This window comes from Conger conger, chromosome 12 (assembly GCF_963514075.1).
Source record: "Conger conger chromosome 12, fConCon1.1, whole genome shotgun sequence".
NCBI lineage: Eukaryota > Metazoa > Chordata > Actinopteri > Anguilliformes > Congridae > Conger > Conger conger.
This window is the reverse complement of record NC_083771.1, coordinates 19,837,251-19,858,564: the sequence shown is the minus strand read 5'-3', so window position 1 is coordinate 19,858,564 and position 21,314 is coordinate 19,837,251. Positions and strand designations below refer to the sequence as shown.

General features: G+C 40.6%; 1 protein-coding gene across 2 annotated transcripts in view; it reads right to left on the bottom strand.

Annotated features, from left to right (window-relative positions):
• syk (spleen tyrosine kinase) overlaps positions 1–21,314 on the bottom strand; it is a 35,279-nt gene that overhangs the window by 8,277 nt on the left and 5,688 nt on the right. The window contains exons 2-8 of one of the 2 annotated variants that reach the window (XM_061262926.1): positions 11,962–12,420; positions 9,226–9,386; positions 7,054–7,192; positions 6,707–6,791; positions 6,091–6,134; positions 3,612–3,683; positions 962–1,040 (exon numbers count right to left, since the gene is read on the bottom strand). In XM_061262926.1, coding sequence (XP_061118910.1) covers positions 962–1,040; positions 3,612–3,683; positions 6,091–6,134; positions 6,707–6,791; positions 7,054–7,192; positions 9,226–9,386; positions 11,962–12,363 — 982 coding nt within the window. In that variant the 5' untranslated portion in view covers positions 12,364–12,420. The remainder of the gene's footprint in view (positions 1–961; positions 1,041–3,611; positions 3,684–6,090; positions 6,135–6,706; positions 6,792–7,053; positions 7,193–9,225; positions 9,387–11,961; positions 12,421–21,314) is intronic. The other variant, XM_061262927.1, reaches the window with a different exon arrangement.

Sequence of the window (21,314 nt, the reverse complement as noted above, 5' to 3'; positions counted from 1 at the left end):
GCTATTATAATAGGCTACTTGTTGGTTTTACCGTTTGTGCAATAAAATATCAATGTTACGATCTATATATTCTACGATTATATTTACTGTTGTTACAATTGGAATATAGTCATTGTTTTGCAGGAAACACAGTACCTATTTTTGAAGGAAGTTTGTCACCCGCTTCAGTAGCTTGTAATAATTCTGTGCATTATATCAATACACTTATAAATTACCTATTTTAAATGTCAATTATAAATAGCTTTTGTTTTTATAATTAGTTAAGTTAAGTATAATGTTCATTTTCTGAAAAAATATTTTAGAATGTATTGCTGTAGATTTATTATTTACTGCTTATTGGTTGCATTGTCATCAAAAAATGAAAATGTTTATTTGACCCTTTCTGTTCTCTGAGCATATTTCTGCCTGGTACTCTGCATTGACATGGCTGTATGATGTGGTTATTCCATCTTAACCTTTGGTAGGAATCAACATGTGTGTGTCTGGTGCAACACAGCCAAGACACAGCCATTAAAGATAGCATTAAGGCATTCAGGGAAGATTAACGAAGGGAACTTGGAGTTAAAAGAGTGCTGACATAATGGACAACGCAACAATATACTACCTTCTCAGACTCATTGGGTTTGAGCATCAGTCAAAACTTATCTTTGTCTGCAGTTATAATATATCACATAATATATCGGAAGTAGAATCATATATCGGAACTGAAACTTTTGATTTGGAGATCAAGTGAGCGAAATATGCAAAAATCTTTTTTTTTGTATATTATGTATTATATCATATCCAGGCCTAAGCGTGACCTTTTCTGATTGAGACAGGTCTTCTGAAAGACAAGAGACCTGGGCTGCATGAGGAATTACCTATTAGATAAACCATTTTTAAAAACTGAGAACAGTGAAAGACCACCCTAGATCTCTCAGTTTTAGAAGGGGTTAAGTATAATGCTACAAACTGTGCTTACCTTTGGTGTGTTTGGTATTTTCCAGTCTTGTTGCATATGGGTTGAGGTCTGTGGTTTTGGCACGGAAACGAGCCATCATCTGCATTTAGTAAAAAAAAACAAAAAAACAAAAAAACAAAGTGGAAGTTGGCCCAAGAATTTGATACACGCCAAAAGGAGTGCTATCAATTCAGGCAGCATCAACAGGACCTAAAATATCTTCACTGGCTAAAAGCAAAAAAGCACTGATGCATACCAGTCCTGGGATGAACACAGATCTGAACTCTTTAGATGCCAGCAAGTCCGCATCATAAGCCAAACATGATGCCCACAGAAATAAGCAATTTTCAAAAGAATAATTTCACTTGAAAATAGATGTTTTCATATCAGTAGTGTGGAGAAATTTTACAGGTGTCCAAAGGATTACAGCAGGGTTTCCCAAACTTTTTTTCAGTACGAAATGTTCCCAAATTTATGTGACCCCAACACCCCACCCGAAGACGTATATCTGGTATGCACATATGAATGCATGCTTCTGATGAAAATAAATAACTGTAATCACAGATTACAGATAATACAGATTACTCACCAGCTTTATTGAGGCACATGAGTATACTTGGCTGTGCCAGCTGCCTAACCACACCCTTTAGCTGTGACTATTGCAGGGGTGCACAACTCCGGTCCTGCATGCTGCTATTTGTTTCAACCAATTTCCTGAATTTATTTTTCTGACATTGTCTAGAAATGATGCTGGTTCACTCCTGTACTTGAGCAATACAGTACAATCTTTAGGATACACTTGCAGTCTGTAGCTGTAGCTGGTGCTTATACAAATGTCTAATCAATAATTAAGAGCAGAAGTTGGTACAAAATCCTGAAGCGGATCGGCCCTTGTTTTACACTGCTGCTATATTGGCAATATACTTTGGCCTCTCATACCCTATTGCTCTATTATAGTTGGGGTGTTGTGATATTCAACTTGTAGTAGCCTACATTCACATATTTTAAAGAGACAAAAAATGTTTTTTTTTTTCTTTTGTTTTAAATGTTCCAAACTATTTAAGGCAACCCCAGCCTCAGAGCGGGCGACCCACAGTTTGGGAAGCGGCAGCTGGTGAGCTGAAAAATGTGGAGAAGCAGGCTTTTTAATCAAGCAAAATGAATGAAAATCAGTTTAAAGGAAAGCTTTGACCCCACCAATTTTCAGCTCACCAACCGCCACTGAGTTTTGGAAACCCTGCTTTAAAAGTATCCCAGAACTGGTGCGTGCACACAGACACAAACACACAGATACACACAGGTACTGGTACAGGCCACACACATTATAAGTGCACTATGAGGCCAAAGAAACAACAGGATTGCGATTATCTCATGTCATTGTGCCCTTTCCTAATTCATTGAGGTGTGGTGAGCTTTCTGCTGCAAAATGGCTGCCGTGCATCGTCCAGGTTGGTGCTACACATTGGTGGCGGTTGAGATGAGTTTCCTCCTCATCAACGTGAAGCGCTTTGAGTGTGAGATAAACTGTATCTATTTGTACCTCCTTGGGTAACCAGGAGGGGACATCCTGTATCAAAAATGTAAAGTTAAGGGCCGCTTTTTAGAAAAATATACTTTTATTGCATAGCAAATCTGCATGACTTTCCTGGATACTCAATTCGAAGTGGGCAACAGCCAACCTCCAAACATGGCCATTTATATAGAAAGAGATGGCATGATATACGACAGAAAAAATAGATACGGCCAATTTAATTTTTGTAAACACTGTAGTTCGAACTACATAAAAATGAAAAGATCATGAGTTAATTTCTTTGTTGGATACTGAAAGATATTGTTTGTTGCCACTATTTTTGCGGTGGAAGCTAGCAATGTAGAAATATGATTCTCTGGTAGATATTATTGTTGGCCAGTGGCTGTGGTCTAAGCAATATACTGTTCATCGAGCTTGTCAGTTGCTTCAAAATAAGCATTATCCCTTACATATTGTAATGTATCTGTGAACCTACCTAACTGCAGACAAAGATAAGTTTTGACTGATGCTCAAACCCAATGAGTCTGAGAAGGTAGTATATTGTTGCATTGTCCATTATGTCAGCACTCAGCAGACTTTTAACTCCAAGACTAGAAACCACCATAGACTCCACAATGCTGTTCCCTTCGTCAATCTTCCCTGAATGCATTTAGTGCTATATTTAATGGCTGTGTCTTGGCTGTGTTGCACCAGACACACACATGTTGATTCATACCAAAGGTTAATAGATTTCAAGGTTATTAGGTCAAGTAAACTTGTTATTGCAAGTAACTATTTTATAACTGAGGCCACAGCCTCCATTTTAAGTAAGGGATCCAGGGGCCTCTGCTACCTGACTGGGGATAACAGACATTTGAGTGCCAAAGGGTATGGAAAGAAAACATTCACAGTTGAAGTGAGCTGATTTGAACTTAAAAAGTAAAGTCAAGAATTCTTAATTACAATCTTAACCACTTTTTAAAATATAAGATATTTGATACTGTGATAGTATACATAATAGATAGGGGACCTCAGGAGGAAACCAGTTTGTTCTAGTATGTTAGTAGCAAGAACCACACGTGAGTTAGCTGGTGAGAATGTTAGTCATGCGTGATTCCTACCACGACTGGCAGTGGGCAAAATGCTGTGGTGTTAGTGCACCTTTTTGTGGCCAGGTTTGGGGAAGGAGTAGGATTTGATTCTGGAGAGAATCCCTTCACCTGTTGAATCTCTCTAGAAACCACAATTTTAAAAAGGAAAAAGTTAATATAAATGTGAACCAACTGCAACGCATTCGATAGTGAAGCTCACAAAGGGGAAACTCCCTCTCTCTGAGACTAGACTATTAATTTAAGATTTAATTTATTCCTCAGCAGTTTAGTCAGGTTCTGAATCTCTGTACAGCGTTGCTTGTGAACTTGGCTGATAAATCGTAAAAAAAAAACATTAAAAAGAAAACCATAAAATAAATGACTAGGCCTTTTCAGAATCAGTGGCACATTAAATGCATTAATACTATGTGAATATACAGTATGTTGTATCTTAATGTCTGCCATAATCTTAGCATAGGGCCCATGCCAATTTTTGTTTTAACATATTACCAGCCCATACCAATACAATTACTTGGAGAATAATGAATGCATGTAGGGAATGGACAAAGTCATCTCATCTCAGAATCTCTCCATTTAGGCTATAAACCATGATGTCCACTGTGTGCTATTGTAATTTCACATATGTTGAGTGTAAAACGAGACTAAATCACTAATTATGAACATATTCACACTGATGTAAAATTAAGATGCCAAATAATAACAGCATCAAGCATTCAGCTGCATCAATGCCTTTGAAAATGGCAACACCAAAGGCAAATGGCATTTTTACAAAATAATGAATTTTGTTTAGAATGTTTTAAAAGTTGTTGTTATGCAAATTATTTTACAATAAATGCAACTGGTCTCAAATTTTTTATCTTGAATCCACAGCTTAATTAATGTTCATTGATAACACAAAAGAAATAACCAGCATTTAGTTATAAAGTTATCCAGCACCAATCCCATTTAGATATAAACAATTCCAGCACCAAACCCATTTTGATAAAACAAATAGCTTTATCAGATACAAGCTCATCCTCCACTAAACCCATTTCATTACATTAATGGCATTTGGTAGATGCTCTTATCCAGAGCGACATACAGTTCATTAGACTAATCAGGAGACAGTTCTCCCCTGGAGCAATGCGGGGTTAAGGGCCTTGCTCAAGGGCCTGTATGGATCTCATTGTGGATTAGAACCACCGACCTTGCGGGTCCCAGAGATGTACCTTAACCACTACACTACAGGCCGCCCCCATTTCAAAATAAAGGGTTGAGACGATTACATCAATCCATACAGGAAGTTCTTTGCATCCTTCATGCTTTAATGCATCCACATGCAAATCAAAGTTGTTTTCGGTAATTCAATATTGAAATATGTTTCCCGTACATTGAAAAGTGGATGTTCCATTACGTAATATGTATTATGATTATGGTCATATAGCCATAGTTATAGTCATATAACATGGGTTTGTCAAACCTTTCGGTCAACACTGTTGGAGCTGTTCCAGCAAACAGGGGCTAACGAGGGAATCACTGCATGATACTTACAAAGCAGTTGACAACTGTCATGTAACAGTCTATGTCCAAATAAAATTCAGTGATGCAGGTTTACTTTGCAAACTTGACTCAGCAAGACAGACTCATAGAGGAAGAAACGCAGACAAAATCAACTGTAAACCCCGTAATAACAATAATGAACTTATTTCAACACTTCCCCTGCATCGTTCAAGGTTCTTTTAAAAATAATTTCACATTTATATCTACAAAATAATAAATATATATGTATATATGTTCATGTAGCCTATGAGCTGGGGAATATAGTAAGAGGATCTAATTACTGTCATCAGCATTATTATTGCACCAGTGTGATAAGGTTTGTAAATAAACCATAGTGTGCTTTCATATGCATAACACAGAATTATAAGCGACCAAAAGTGACTTGTGGAAGAGTGCACTCATGATTATTATTAATAACCTACAGTAACATTAAAAATGAGCTGCTTTGTTACATTTTTCTAAATGTTACTATTTTCATTTTTAAGTCGTTAATTGGCATTGAGTGACCTCTAATTAAAGTTCTGTGCCAGCTTTTGTAATGATGAGTAAAAGTATTTTAAGGCAACATGCCCTTCTCTGCAGCTTTCAGATGGGGGGGTGGGGGGGTGGGGGTAGTTAGTGGAGCGTGTCTGAACTACAGGAGGAAGTGTTATGTTAGGGCTGCATGCATGTGTCGGGGTTTAAATTACACTTGGGGTTGTGCTAACTCATTCTTGCTATTTGATTACATCAAAATTATTGTTGAGACCAATGTAGCCTAGTGTAAGCCTGGATTCACTTCAAAGTTTGTCCTTAAATTTTCATGTATTTCATAAAATTTGGCAGCCTCTGAACCCAAAACAAAACTGTATTCCTGACAAAGAAGACATCATTTGTATGTAATTGTGCAAGTGATGGCAAAGAGGATGAGACAAATGTTGACTGAGTCCAGGGCTTAAGTCTCTTTTCTGTTGTAAAATTGCTGAAAACTGAGGAAGAGGAGTACTTACCCCAGGGTGATTACGAGGAAGAGGGGGTAGCGTGCTTATGCCATCTGTGTGAGGAGGAAACACCACACATTTGAACAGGCACTCAAACAGTCCACCTAGCCCTGATATAATATACAGAGAAACGTGACAAAAATTGTACCGCATATGACTGGTTCAGGTCATGAAAATGGTCTCTTGAAGAAAAGGCGATATACAGTATAACACTGAAGAAGCAAGATATAACATTAATAGCAATATATATTTTTTATAGTGCACTGAAATGTGTCATGGCAGTGCTCAAGATCAAAATATGTACAGTTATATAAAAATCCAGCTCAAACCAGCCTACGTACAAGCTGTGTTGTCGACACTTGTAGCTGGTCGACCAGCTGTTGTCCAGTTGTCCAGTCGATTAGCGCACCAGTTTGATCATCAAATTAGTCTACCAGCTTAACCAGCTTTGTCCAGCTAAAGACCAGCTTTGACCAGCCACAGACGAGTTACGACAAACTTGACGTGTTGAAAGCACAGCTTAAACCATTGTAAAACATCTTAGAATCTGGTCTCAGCTGGAATTTTCAACAAGGCAACATTGTGTAAAAAAGCAAACAAACAAACAAACAAGGAAGTGACCTACTAGCTCCCTCTCCTTCAGGGCGTGAGCAGGGCTCAGTCAGGACACGGAGGAGGCCATCCGGCTTGTAGGAATAGTGCTCCACCAGCTGATGGGGGGAGGTAGGGCACAAATGGGGAAAATTAGAAATTCACAAAATTGTCAAATTTGAGGGTGATCTGTATCGAGGACCAGCAGTGCTCGACTGGCTAGCTTGATAATCAAGGTTTCTATCTAGACAAGCTGACTGCAATGCCTGCTGCAAGCAAGCTATCATTTGCTCTGGGCAACACCGCTCTGCGAAAGTGCCATGTCCCGTGTTTGAATTTTGGCAGTTTTAAAAGGGGAAATTAACGGAGGTGTCTTGTTACCTGCCAGAGCGTGTCAAACTTCTTGCCGTCGGGGATGGAGAGCTTCCCGGCCTTGTCCTTGTCGATGCGGTAGTGCATGACGTTGCCGCCGTGCAGAAGGCAGAGGGCGAACGAGCCATTGGAGTCTCGTTGTCTGATTCTGAGAGTAGTTGTGAAGGAATGTCGAGTCAAACTAATTTTGTCCATAATTAACGGAAATACACATATTACTGAGCCTCTGAGACATGAGCTAGGAAGAAAAAGGTAAACAGAAATATAAGGCTCACATTTAACTATGTCCCATGTTTACTTGGCCAAAGTTGTAGTAAGTAGCCTTGCATTCACTGAGCACTTTATTAGAGACACCTGCACAACTACTTATTCATGCGATTATCTAATCAGCCAATCATGTGGGCTGGTTTGAGTATTTCTGTAACTGCTGATCTCCTGGGATTTTCATGCACAAGTTTCCAGGATTTACTCAGAATGGTGTGAGAAACATCCAATGAGTGGCAGTTAGATAACTCAGATAACCACTCTACAATTGTAGTGAGAAGAAAAACATATCAGAATGCATAACACATTCAACCTTGAGGCGGATGGGCTACAACAGCAGAAGACCATGTTGGGTTCCACTTCTGTCAGCCAAGAACAGAAAGCTGAGGCTGCAGTGGGCACATCCTCACCTAACCTGGACATTTAAAGACTGGGAAAACGTACCCTGGTCTGATGAATCTCGATTTCTGCTGAGGCATACAGATTGTCAGAGTCTGAATCTGGCGCCGACAGCATGAATCCATGGACTCAACCTGCCTTGTGTCAACAATCCAGGCTGGTGACGGTGGTAGAATACCTATCAATCATCGCTTGAATGCCACAGCCTATTTTAGTATTGTTGCTGACCATGGGCATCCCTTCATGGCCACACTGTACCCATCTTCTAATAGCTACTTCCAGCATCATAATGCAGCCTGTCACAAAGCAAAAGTAATCTCAAATGGGATTCATGGATTTAACAATGAGTTCAATGTTCTTCAGTGGCCTTCCCAGTCAACTGATCTCAATCCAATAGAACAGCTTTGGGATGTGGAAGAATGGGAAATTCGTAGGCTGAATGTGCAGCTGACAAATCTGCACGAATTGCATGATGCAATGATGTCAACACGGAACAGGATCTCTAAGGAACCTTTTCAACATCTTGTGGTATCCGTGAAGAATTGAGAGCAAGGGGAGGCCCGATCCAGTATTAGTATAGTGCTCCTAATAAAGTGCTCGGTGAGTGTATATGTAAGCATAACAGGGCGATAGCCTTGGCACTACTTACATGTCACCACAAGGTGGCGCCTGAAACCACCAGCTGTTCACTTGCTGTAACATAGCCTGGTATATTATCATAAAGTCTGGGCCTGAACTGCCAAAAAGTATTCAGTATTGAAAGTAAACTGAGAATGAACACATATCTGTGACGATTGACGTGTAAAACAAAGGGCTCTCTTTGACTCAAACACGTGTAACGTCTTTGGCCGCGTCGTTTCTAATCGCGACACAAGGCTCTTTGAGCAATCGGGCATGTCTACGTTCGAGCGTCTCTCTGCCCGCGCAACTGGGGCCCCTTTCCGATGGTCTTCGGTCACTGCAGGAAGTGACACGCGCGCGCTGTCACTACGGAAACCACAAAGGGAGCCAGCTTTCAACAGCCAGAGCTCATGTACTATATTTAAAACTACGTTTGAGAGAGGATGTTCTTTCTTTCATTTTCAGGGACTGAAGTCTTCACATCATGCAGAATAAGATGAATAGGTTGAGGCTGGCTTTTGCTTTTCCACCTGTAACTCACTAGCCTACAATCTTTTATGAAATGCAGAGAAACAGTATTCTGTTCATGTTTATTACATAGTTTTCCTATGAGAAGACACTCATAAAGTGAAACCACAGAAGAGAAATTATCACGGGGATCATGTGACACACTGGACAGACAGTTGAATGTATTTCAGTACATTTGCATCGTTATCGACATCAGAGTTGGGATAAATTCCGTTTAAATTTGGCCACGTCAGGAAATGAAACTGAAAAGAGCCCGTGTTGTTATGTGGTACATCCGCAACTGAAATAACGCAATTTGCTGAACTGAGTGCACAACAGCCTCTCACAGCCTTCCAGAGAAGAGCAGGGTGGTTCTGGAGATGCCCTTACAGGAATTTGCCGTTGGTTCGTGGAGGAGAGAGCAGGCGGGGCTCTGAGTCATCCCGTGTGATGGCGCCGTGGAACCAAGGCATCTTCTCATGGGCTGTGGTGGCGATCAGCTTCTCCAGCTGCGGTCTCTGGCTGATAATGGCCTGCTCCAGGGCAGCCCCCTGCAGACCAGACACAAACACGCCTGCTTGGTACTGACACAAATACGATGGCTCTGAGTACTGACACAAACACACCTGCTTGGTACTGACACAAACACACCTGCTTGGTACTGACACAAACAGGCCTGCTTGGAACTGACACAAACACGCCTGCTTGGTACTGACACAAACACGCCTGCTTGGTACTGACACAAACACACTGACTTTGAGTACTGACACAAACACGCTGGCTTTGAGTACTGACACAAACACACTGGCTTTGAGAACCGACACAAGCACACTGATTTAAGTACTGACACAAACACATTGACTTTCAGAACTGACACAAACACACCTGCTTGGTACTGACACAAACACACTGGCTTTGAGTACTTACACAAACACGCTGGCTTTGAGTACTTAAACAAACAACACAAACCCTCACTTAAAAAAAAAAATCTATTGTTATAGAACATTGTAAAATTAAACAAATTCACCCTGGCTGTGGTTAATCTACTTCCCTGAAGCCTTTCGCTGCAGGCCTCTCTCTCTTTGCTGGAGGAATATCCACTCAATGGGACAGGACAGAGGGGAATGTCTGATCCAGTAAATAGCTGACAGTTTGATTAACAAATCCAACGGAGGTCTGGGATGGAAGGTGAAATAGTCTAGTCTAGTAGCTCAGCCTTATCTGTTGCACGTCTTTTTACTAGTCAGCGCTTTTATTCATCCAGCAAATAAAACCTTCAAATGATTTATTTAATGCAATGCAACTCAAAATTTTGAAACATTCCATACTTCAATTACACCACCATTTTGTTTAGTAATTCGTCACAAAGTCATTGGCACATTACAGTTCTCATTTTTAAGCCTTCAGCTGATCACAAGAGCCACTGGAACAGACAACGTAAAAACAGTCAAGAATACAAACAATGAGAGCTGTGGTGGTGAGAAAAAAAAAAAAAAAAAAAAAAGAATACAAATAATGAGCTCACAGTAACGAGCCAATGGATATCAGCATCTATTGTAAACCACTACTAAAACTATGGCATCCACTGCCCAGTTTTCGTGGTCCAACCAAACTACACACAATAAGCCAGGCTTCATACTGTAAATCAAAGCTATTGAATTAATGTTCAGACATTTTTTTTCTTTCTGTTCATTTACTGGAATAGAATGAAAATCACATTTATTATAAAATATTTGATTTGAAACTTCCCTAGTGCTATTGCACATAGTCCTGCATGACAGTGGACAGGGAACAGGTTTGGTCAGTTCACTAAAAACAACAACTATATTTTCATTTAGGAAGACACAAAAGCAAATTGAGTGACCCAGTGAGATTACAGGGGACCACAGTCAAGTCAGGCAAGACACATAGACCTGTGCTGCTCTATGCCAGGTCCTGCAGGCCACAGTGCGCTACCAACCATGCGCTACACCACCTGATGTCACTCGTTATGTTACCATCTTGGGTCAGTAAGCAGTAAAAGTGAGAACTGAAAAGTGATGGGGTGGAAAATCTCCCCTGAAAATAGTCATTTGTCTCAATCCGTTTTCAATCATTTCCCTTGATTAAAAAATCCAGGACTAATTTACAAAATACTCAATACCCTCAGATATAGCCAGTTCTCCTGAATTAGGTTAATAGGTGAGTAATGAAATTCTTCCAATTTGCATCACAAAATTGTGCACATTTTACCACTATTTCATCCACATTACGTTATATATACATGCAGCTTTTTTAGATTTTATTGAAGGCTGAGTTGAAAGAAAATGTGGCAGTTAACAGAGGTATCTTTTAAAAATTTTTATTTCATTTACTTGCCGATTAAAACTCATTTAAAATTAAATTGAATTTATCATTTAATCCCACTAAAATGATATGAAGAAGCTGACAGTTTACCTGTCATTCAGTATTATTGAGATTGTTCTTAATAAATGAAAATGAATGAAGTGATCAGTTAAAAGGGGAGTTCAGCTCAGCAACCTCCACACTCAGGAAGTAAAGTCATTCGTGAAATCAAGTGCTGTAGCACATGTGTGGAGCAAATACTGCATACACTGCGGTCCGCCTGACCTGGAGTTGAGTAATGTGGTCTTAGACTCATGTCTGTAACAGAGAGGAAAACATCCTGTACATGTCTTCAGTGATATACCAGCTGACCAGTAGTTTTCCATCAGGCCATTTAATGTTTGATTGGCAGACTAATAAAAGTGGAATGGAATATTACAGCACTGACTGCACAATTTCATCAAATCATCTGAGATGATGTCATCACAGAGCTTTCCTCGTTTTTAACCTGGAATGGTACATGTTGCAGGTGGCCTAATATTCAGCAAGTGCACATTCTTTCCAACGTTGCACTTGATGATTTTTTTAATGAAAAAATTCATCGTAATACCACAACCCGCAAATTAACCGTTTTAATTTATCAATTTAGTGCTGAGTAACGACAAAAGCCTGCGCACCCTGCGGCTCTCCGGGACCAAGAGTGGAGGACCACCGGGCTGTGAGTTTGACAGCCACGCGAGTGAACGTATGAGAAGTGGGGTCACAGGCGGAAGAGGGGAGCGGGGAGCGGGGGTGACCAACCTGCAGGTTCCAGGTCTGCCTGACGTACTGTTTGATCAGCTCCTCCTTCAGGTCCTCGAAGGAGCCCACCTTGGGCTCCACGCCGCGGGGCCGGTTGCAGGGCTTCTTGAGCAGGCAGACCAGCCCGTCGGACTCCTGCGAGTGGTAGTCGATGAGCTGCACGGGGTCGCCGTGCGAGCGGCCCCCGGCGATGGCGTAGGTGTCGTTGAGCTCCCGCTCGATGGTGTAGTGGTAGGACATCCGGTCGCAGGCCACCGACAGGGCGTAGCCGCCCAGGTAGTTCCGGCTCTGCCTCAGCAGGTAGAGGCCGCCGCTCATGCCGCCCTGCTGCAGGTACTTCTCCGCCTCCTCCCGCGTGATGTTGCCGTAGAAGAACGGCAGGACGTTCACTCTCTCCGCCATCTCGCTCTCCGTGCCCGGGTCGCCCCCCAAAAGTCCACTCGCTCGCTCGCTGAACTCCTGGGAGATGAGAAATACTCAATAGGTTAGAGCTGAATAGAAATCTTTATTGCCTATTATTGAGTCGAGCTGACAATGTTAAAAAAAATCATACACAGATCAGCAAATGTACAAGGTGTGCATAAGTGTGTGGATATGGCAAAGACTGAAATTTTTGTAAATATGTAGACTTTGTGAAAAAAATTACAGTATGTTTCTAATTGGCAGGCTGTAATACATACATCTTTCCCAATATATTGTGAAGTGTTGCAATACATTGACAATGTATTCCGATAAATAAATGCAGTATATTCCATCTCCACAATGGAACCATCCCAGTGGAACATCTTCCAGGAAGAAAAGTGTAAAGTTCTGATTTACTCTAAGAATTCTATTGCACTTTTCCTGGTGATAGTGTTGGGGATTTTATTTGATTTTGATTGATGCAAGGCCATTTAGTGAAAAAAAGAAAAAAAATGAATGAAACGGTTTACTGTACACATTAAAATCACACCATCACAGCACAGTATCAGGCCAGTGATCCAGTGTGAACCTCACCCACACTGCTGCAGAATACATAACAGCGGTGAATTATTTATACAAGGGGCGCAAAACAAGGGCCGATCCGTCACATGGATTTCTGCTCTTTATTAAAAATCGGACATTGGTATGAGCCACAGACTGCAAGCGGGGAGACATTAGCTAAGGAGGTAAGAGAGTCTGGCAGTCGGAGGGTTGCCGGTTCGATCTTCCCCTGGGTGTGTCGACGTGTCCCTGAGCAAGACACCTCGCCCCCGATAGCTCCTGACGAGCTGGTCGGTGCCTTGCATAACAGCCAATCGCCGTTGGAGTGTGAAGGAGAGGCAAGCATTGTAAAGTGCTTTGGATAAAAGCACTTTGAAAAAGAAATTACCGAGCGTATCTTAAAGATTTTACAGTGCTCACGTAGAAAACTGAATGAATCTAAGGTAATCGTTTGGAACAAAAACGCAGACCGGCCCTCCAGGACTGAAGTTGTGCATTCCTCATTTACACCCACGTGTGTTTGCTGAGGAAAACACCGACAGGGTTTCAATGTAAGAGCAGTTCTGTTTTTTCCTGCGGTTTGACTGGTTTAGCTGGCATGAAGTTTAATGTGTAACCAATGAAACACTCAGCTAGGCTCAGAATTTTTTTTGCATGTCTACATAGTGCTCAAAACCACATATTTTTAGTTTTAGATACTGTATATTGTTCATTTTTTATTTAAAGAGAGATTCACAGTGGTGCTAATAGCTATGGGTCACAGAGAACATATCACCAACCCCCCCCTCAGCCCCTACATGGGTGGCTTCTCTGACTCAGACCAATTATCATAATGACATTCTTCCAAGTCACATTTGAAAAAGGAAAGGTCATTTCAATTACATGTATGCCGTGCCTATAAACTGCAGTCACAGCTTCTGGGTAGCTAAGCAACTGTCCAAGGAGTAATACGTGGGTGTTAATCAGTGTCACGGGAAGCTAACGTCCATAATCGGACAAACTCCCTGCTCGAGAGATTAGAGAGGCCTTCCCAATGACCCTTTCTCTGGAACAGAGGCTCACAAGCTTTACGGACTCTCCAAGAACTTCAAATGTTTTTGAGATGTCATATTGTAGCACAGAAGGATGTGTAACTAGTAATTTCACTAAAGGGAAAAACAGCCAACCAGGGCTCAAACCTGAAATCTATGTATTCCATGCAAGTAACCAGGGCTCAAACCTGAAATCTATGTATTCCATGCAAGTAACTAGAATGTTCTTAAATTCAAATTCTAATGCTGATGCAATCAGAAATTGTGAGCAAAGGAGTTCTAGATTTAGAACTTAACATGATGTAATGGCGAGAACAGGCCATTCAGCCCAGCAATGCGTACCTAAAGTGTACCTACTCTTTAGTTTGCGTAAAAGCTAAATAGTGTCTAGCACCATATCAAGCCTGGTCTCCACTGCATATCCTGACCTCTGTTTGTGTGAAAAAATACTTCCTAATATCTGTTCCAAAAAACCCACACTTCAAAGCGTTAAAGAAACACTTCAGTTCCTCACTTCTTCTCTATCATCCAGTGAATCATTGATGGTATGCTGAAGGCATCAGCCATTTCAAACCCTTCTCATTTTTACAAGGGATGACAACATTTTCTGGCCTCAACTGCATACACCACCTCTGGCAGAGCCTATAAACACACAAGACCAGAGGACATACCACAGTTGCTAAACACATTCGCTACCGTGGCCTCTCTGGCTGCACATTCAACCTATTTTCAGGCTCCATGCGCTCCACCCACATGGCTGATTTCGTCTTACCCTTCATTCTAGGCCACAGACAATTATTCTAAATAAAAAAAATTCTAAAACTAAAGTACAGTGGACGTCTGTGTACTCCCGTTAGACTTTTGGGCGTTTCGCTCGCAACTGAGAGAGAGAGCATCAAACCCTGACTGAGGCGTCCGCTTCCCTTTCTTTAAAAAGAAACGTTTGGGAGACTATGCATTTCAACACTGTCAAAGTGCGTGTATACACCTGGGCATATGGGTCTTATCATATGGGTCTTATCATAACTAACTGTATTTACTACACACAGTAAAATGCTAAATGTTAAATCAACTCATAAAGCATACTGTATGGTCCCTATAGGACACATGCAGTATGAACTTGGTTAATAGTGGAATAAAAACGGAACATTTCACAGTGCATTCAATGCTGGTTTATGGATTAGACCACACCACACTAACGCTCTTAACACAGGCACACAGGTCTTCAGTTTTTACTTAATTTTTATGGAGTTAACAAACTTAGTTAAAATGTGAGAACACATGAATAACTTGGTTAATAAAATAATTAAATGCAGATGTAGGCATTCTGAAAAAGCCTGTCTTAAATGACAAGGCCTACCTAAGCTTTCTTAAGGTTTTCGGAAGTGAAAACATAATTGAAATACACTTCATTTAAATAATTTCTGGCCGATGAATTACTATTTCAAAAAAAAATTCTAAAACCCATTCTACTGTGAGAACATTTGTGGACAAACATCTGTAGTACATCTACAATCTACTGTGCTTTTGCTGTGTGACATTATACTTCCATGTTAATGAAAACAAGCCATTCGGCTCATCTAAACTATTTAATAATGTACAGTGTCTGACTGGTCTACTTTGTGAGTGGCAATTTAATCTCTTCAATAAAACAAGGATCTTGTAGATAAAAAGTCATTTTAACACTGAGTTTGACAGATGGTGTTGAGTGTTTCCAAAGACCGGGGTAGAGAAGCTGACATTTGCATCCTGTAGCAGCCAGAAAACAACAGCAGAGCAGCCCACTTAGAGGCCAATCAAAGCTGGATGGAGGAGCGCGATCTGGCCCCCTCTTACTGAGAAAAACCTCAAGTTTTGTCTGTTTCAAAAAAGCCCTGAAGAACACTTATGCATGCGTGATGCGACCAAGGCGTGTGACCACAGAAGATTCCAAACCAAAGCAGGGCACTCGATTGGCTGTGAAAAGTCATCGTTATGGTAACCAAGCCTCTGAAAGCAGTAGCACCAAAGCCAGCGTGTTGTGCAGTGGAAAAACAACAACAAATGGTCCCGTTGATCTCTGAAGGAGAACGAGAAGCTGTCAACCTTTCTTTCTGGGTGGACTCATTCTTTTGCCTCTTTTTTACTTCAGGTCATAAGGCTTGGCTCAGTGGAAAGTGTGTCTTTCAGCCATTTTGTGAACTGAGACACCAAAAGGATGGACGACCGCAATCTAGCGACATTGCACGTGAAGGTAACAGAATCATGCAGTGAGTAACACTCAGCAATCAATATTCCACTTTATTTCATGAAATGAAAGAAAAAGAATATTGTCTGATTTTCTGAGGTTGCATCTAAATTGAGGTAGCGTACATTTTACAAAATGTCTTCAGATTCCGAGGTATCTCTGGGCATGTGAATTCTTCCTACCATTGAGACAAAGTCTTATCTTTACAAAGGTTTCAAGCATGCCTGGATCTAACAAACCCAATTTGTTGCAGGGAATTTTATTTAAATTTAAATTTCAATGAGAGTTTCCAGAAAATTATATGAACTATGAAATTTAAAAAGTGAGAATAAAATAAAACAATGAATTGCACTTATGAGCTCGTTTTTTGGGATTAGATTACTGTACATGCTAATGTTCTTCTCTGTACATCCACAATTTTAGCACTGTGTAAGCAACACTGTTTAGATGTTACGCAATTAGCACAGACTCTGCGATAACAACTCATTTTACAGGGTATCAGTCCTCACCCCCCCCTCACATTCACCCCCACCTCCAGTCCTCACCCCCCCTCACATTCACCCCCACCTCCAGTCCCTCTCTCCACACATTCACCCCCACCTCCTGTCCCTCTCTCCAAACATTCACCCCCACCTCCTGTCCCTCTCTCCAAACATTCACCCCCACCTCCAGTCCCTCTCTCCAAACATTCACCCCCACCTCCAGTCCCTCTCTCCAAACATTCACCCCCACCTCCAGTCCCTCTCTCCACACATTCACCCCCACCTCCAGTCCCTCTCTCCACACATTCACCCCCACCTCCAGTCCCTCTCTCCACACATTCACCCCCACCTCCAGTCCCTCTCTCCACACATTCACCCCCACCTCCAGTCCCTCTCTCCACACATTCACCCCCACCTCCAGTCCCGCTCTCCACACATTCATCTCCGCTCCAGTGAACTGAACTCATCCCTGCCCAGTGGATGTGACACTGCAGCCTTTAAACCAGCTCAAATCAACCCCTTGTGCAAGAAACTTGAGCCCTCTGTCATCCAGAACTACCACTCTTTCGCAATTCAAACCTACGGTTTCCACCCAACTCTTGCCTTTTTGACACTCAAAATGGACTAGACCAGTGGTCTAGCCCTGGTCCACAGAGCCACAAGCCCAGTTACCATTTGAGGAGAAGGCTTTAAATGTTCTTGCAATATTTTAATGATTTTTACCACTACTTTCTGTTAGTAGTAGTGAATGTGACAGTCTGTACTTGAACCAATAGAGATTGTGCGGCTGGAACTGAAATATGCAGCAATCAAACTGATTTGAATTAAAGTAGTTCTGCAAAGAATAGTGGGTTAGAATTCCTCCACAGGGATGTGAAAGACTGATATCATTTTATACACTAGACGCGTTTGGTAAGTTTGAGGGGGCAATTACTTTTTCAAAGAGGTGATATGTTTAATAAACATGATAAATAAATGAAATAAATGGGTCTTCAAATAGTTCATGATGCAACTTTCCTTTTCTGAAACCATTAGTGTAAAAATAATAGATAATTGATGCAATAACAGTGGAAATCAGGAAGGAGGCATATTCTTACGTATGGAGGTCATTTATCATATAATTTACAGTATAAACACAGTATATAAGCAGTGAAAACCCTGAAAAAGGGAAATGCTAGTCTGCTTAGGGGTCCTCTTCAAAGACCACAACAGACAGCTGATTTATTATAGCCAAAGTCAAGCTAAACACTTTGCTTAGGAGTCCTCTTCAAAGACTTCAATCTCCCTATCCAAATCGTGGTTAATTTCAGGTACTGATTAGACATGCATGGCAAATGGTAATATGATGGGGATTCACTGAAAACTAGCCACAGGTGACGTTCAGAGATCTCACATCTGCATTTTCTCCCCAAATACAGTACCAGCTGAGTGCAAATGATAAATAACGCTAAATTCATGTAAATGGAAGTATACATAATTGATAACTGTGGCCTAGAATACATAAATAGCCTCTTCTCCAAGCATCCTGCTGACGAGTAGATCTTGAGCGTTTCCAGGCCACACACGTTTTATTTCTGTTTATATTTCATACTTTTACGTCTCACATTAGTTTATAATTTTATTATTATTATTATTATTATTATTATTATTATTATTTATCATTCATCACCATTTGAATTTATCATTCACCACCTGGTGGTCAAATGGTTATGAATAAATTGAATGATGTCATAAAATTATACCTTGCATGTTAATTTTGTCGAAAGCTGAAAATATGCTTTTAGGTTTTTAAGAAACTGAACCTGTTAAAAGTAATTTTCTCTTTTTTAGAAAACAAGAGTCTCTTCTCCACACAGTAAAATGTCCAGTGCTAATTCAACCCAGAGAACATAAGAATCAAATAGGGGTCATTATGTAAAAAGTATTCTGTGCAAGATGATTTGCTGTAACACTGAACATTTTACTGTGAAGACATTTACAATGCAACATTTACAGTAATCATTAAGACTTTTCCAAAGTAAGGTGCATGTTTTATTTGACTTTATTTTTACAATACAATAAATGTATATGGAATGTTCTGGAATGTTCTTTCAGTATTCTAATTACCAGTACAGATTTTTACCACAACTTTCAATTCAAGTGGTGACTGTGACATCAGCATTAGAATGTATAGGAACACTCTAATCACATATTTATGATCTTACGCCTTAAAGGATTAAAAATAGCCTCCATGGATTTTATGCCTACAATATATGTCACCATCCTTCCAGGAGTGACCAAAACTAGTCACAGAGGCCCACTGTGTCTGCCAGTTGTTATTAAAAGAGTTACTGGCAGAGAAATGTGTGTTCATACAGTAAATGCTGACTACTGAAGTTCATGTGTGAACAAAATCAGAAGGCAAGCTGCAATATGATCTGGTATTACATAATTTGCTATCCGCACTCATGTCCGTATGATTGCGTGCACACACGCATACACGCACACACACACACACACACACACACACACACACACACACACACGCACAAACACAAACACGCATTCACGCAAGCACGCATTTTCTGAGGAACAACTATGATATTCTTGTTTTTGGACCAACCCATTTGGTAATTATTTTAGAATAGATAACATAATATATTTTTAAATGACATCCCAAAGCATTAAACCCATCTTTAACCCTCCAAGAGTTTCTGACTGCTTTTATGTTTTTTTTACGCTATAATTTCATTGAATGCAACATTTTTGGAAAATAAAACTTTGACACTTTGTGTGTTGCCTACTTATTGTCTCACAAATGACCAGCCTATAGGAAAAACCCGTGAGAAAAACCTGTATGTTTCCCACCTGCATGGGAAAGTGGCACCAGAATCACAAAGAAATCTGAGATAAAAATTGTTGTATATTCTCTGACATTTTATAGTTACAGTGGGTCAAAATAAGTCCATACAACACATGCAACGGTGGTACAGGACTTCTGAAAACATAGCATTATGTGTATTGCATGTAGCGTAGCGGTTAAGGTAAATGACTGGGACACGCAAGCTCGGTGGTTCTAATCCCGGTGTAGCCACAATAAGATCCGCACAGCCGTTGGGCCCTTGAGCAAGGCCCTTAACCCTGCATTGCTCCAGGGGAGGATTGTCTCCTGCTTAGTCTAATAAACTGTACGTCGCTCTGGATAAGAGCGTCTGCCAAATGCCAATAATGTAATGTAATGTAATCCCACCGAAATATACAATTTAAGTTACGTACACTTGATAAAAAATTTAAGATGTGCGGCACACGGCCCTACATCCACCTTAAATCCATCCTGAATCCTCCCTTTCAGCGGGAACCAGATTATCCTGAGTTTCAGTATCAAACCTATCCTAATCTCCACCTTAAAATGTTTAAATACCTAAAACCAACATTATATCTAGATTCCAGGTATGATTACAAAATTTAGCCAATTTTTAGATCAGGATCATAGCTTCTAGTTTTGGAATACCACATTTTTAGATTTAATCCTATCAGATTACTGAAATCCTATCCAAAAAGAAAAAAAGGTTTTGAAATATTGGGCCCTGGTTATATATTTTTTAGCTGTATTAAACCCTCCTCAACACCGCTAACCCCCCTCCCTCCATTCCCTGCACACTACCATGGTGCTGCCATTTAAATGGAACTAAACTGTTCCTGAACCTAGATAGCTCATCAGCCTGTCAAAGGTATGCAATTCACAGCAGGAGTCACCTAAAACACGAGTCAGCTAACGTATTGTCTGGCAAGTATAGCCAATAGCCTCCCTACAAGGAAAATTAATTCTCTTTTCTCCTACAGGGACAGAAGGACTTTTTTATTTTTTATACTTTGGTTTTTGGGATAAATTTTTTTCTAAAAATAATCATAAATAACCATACATTTTCTAAAATATGCAATATGCATAAGACATTTGGGTATTTGGCTATGACCGTTTTTTCTTGAAGAATTTCAGTATTGGGGTAAAGCAATGAGGCAACTGCATTTGCAATTCACACCAAAATGAACCAATGAAATCATTCCAATTGGAAATTTCTCAATACAATTACAGAAAGTCAAAAACATATCTCAAATGTATGTCTCAAATCTATTTTAGTACCATAAAAACCAAAGATTTGTATCTGTAAAATGGATGCTGCAGTAAAAACCTCACTTGAAAAGCTCTTGGCGGTAACAGTTTTTGTCATTACAAAGACTGTATCTAAATTGCTCGTCTTTATATCTCAGCGATATATAAACCGTACTGTCCTCTCAGGTCCTCTTCGCACTTTACTTGTGGTTGATCTGCACTTTGTTGTATGTCGCTCTGGATAAGAGCGTCTGCTAAATGACTTGTAATGTAATGTAATATAAAAATATTTGTCGTGCAGGGACAGGAAAGACTCTAGCCTTTCTACGGACCGGGTGGGGGAGGGTGAGCGAGCGATCGCTGACCAATTTTTGGCACCCCCACCCCAGACGGATGGCACCACAAACGACCTCCTACGCGGCCTATGACTACAACCCACCCTGTACAGGCCCGTGGGGCCTTCGCTGTGATCACAGACTCATTCTGAAAAGGCTCACGCTGGTCACACGCAAGAGCTGTGAACCACAGCTATGAGCTACTAACTCACAGTAATGCCGGGA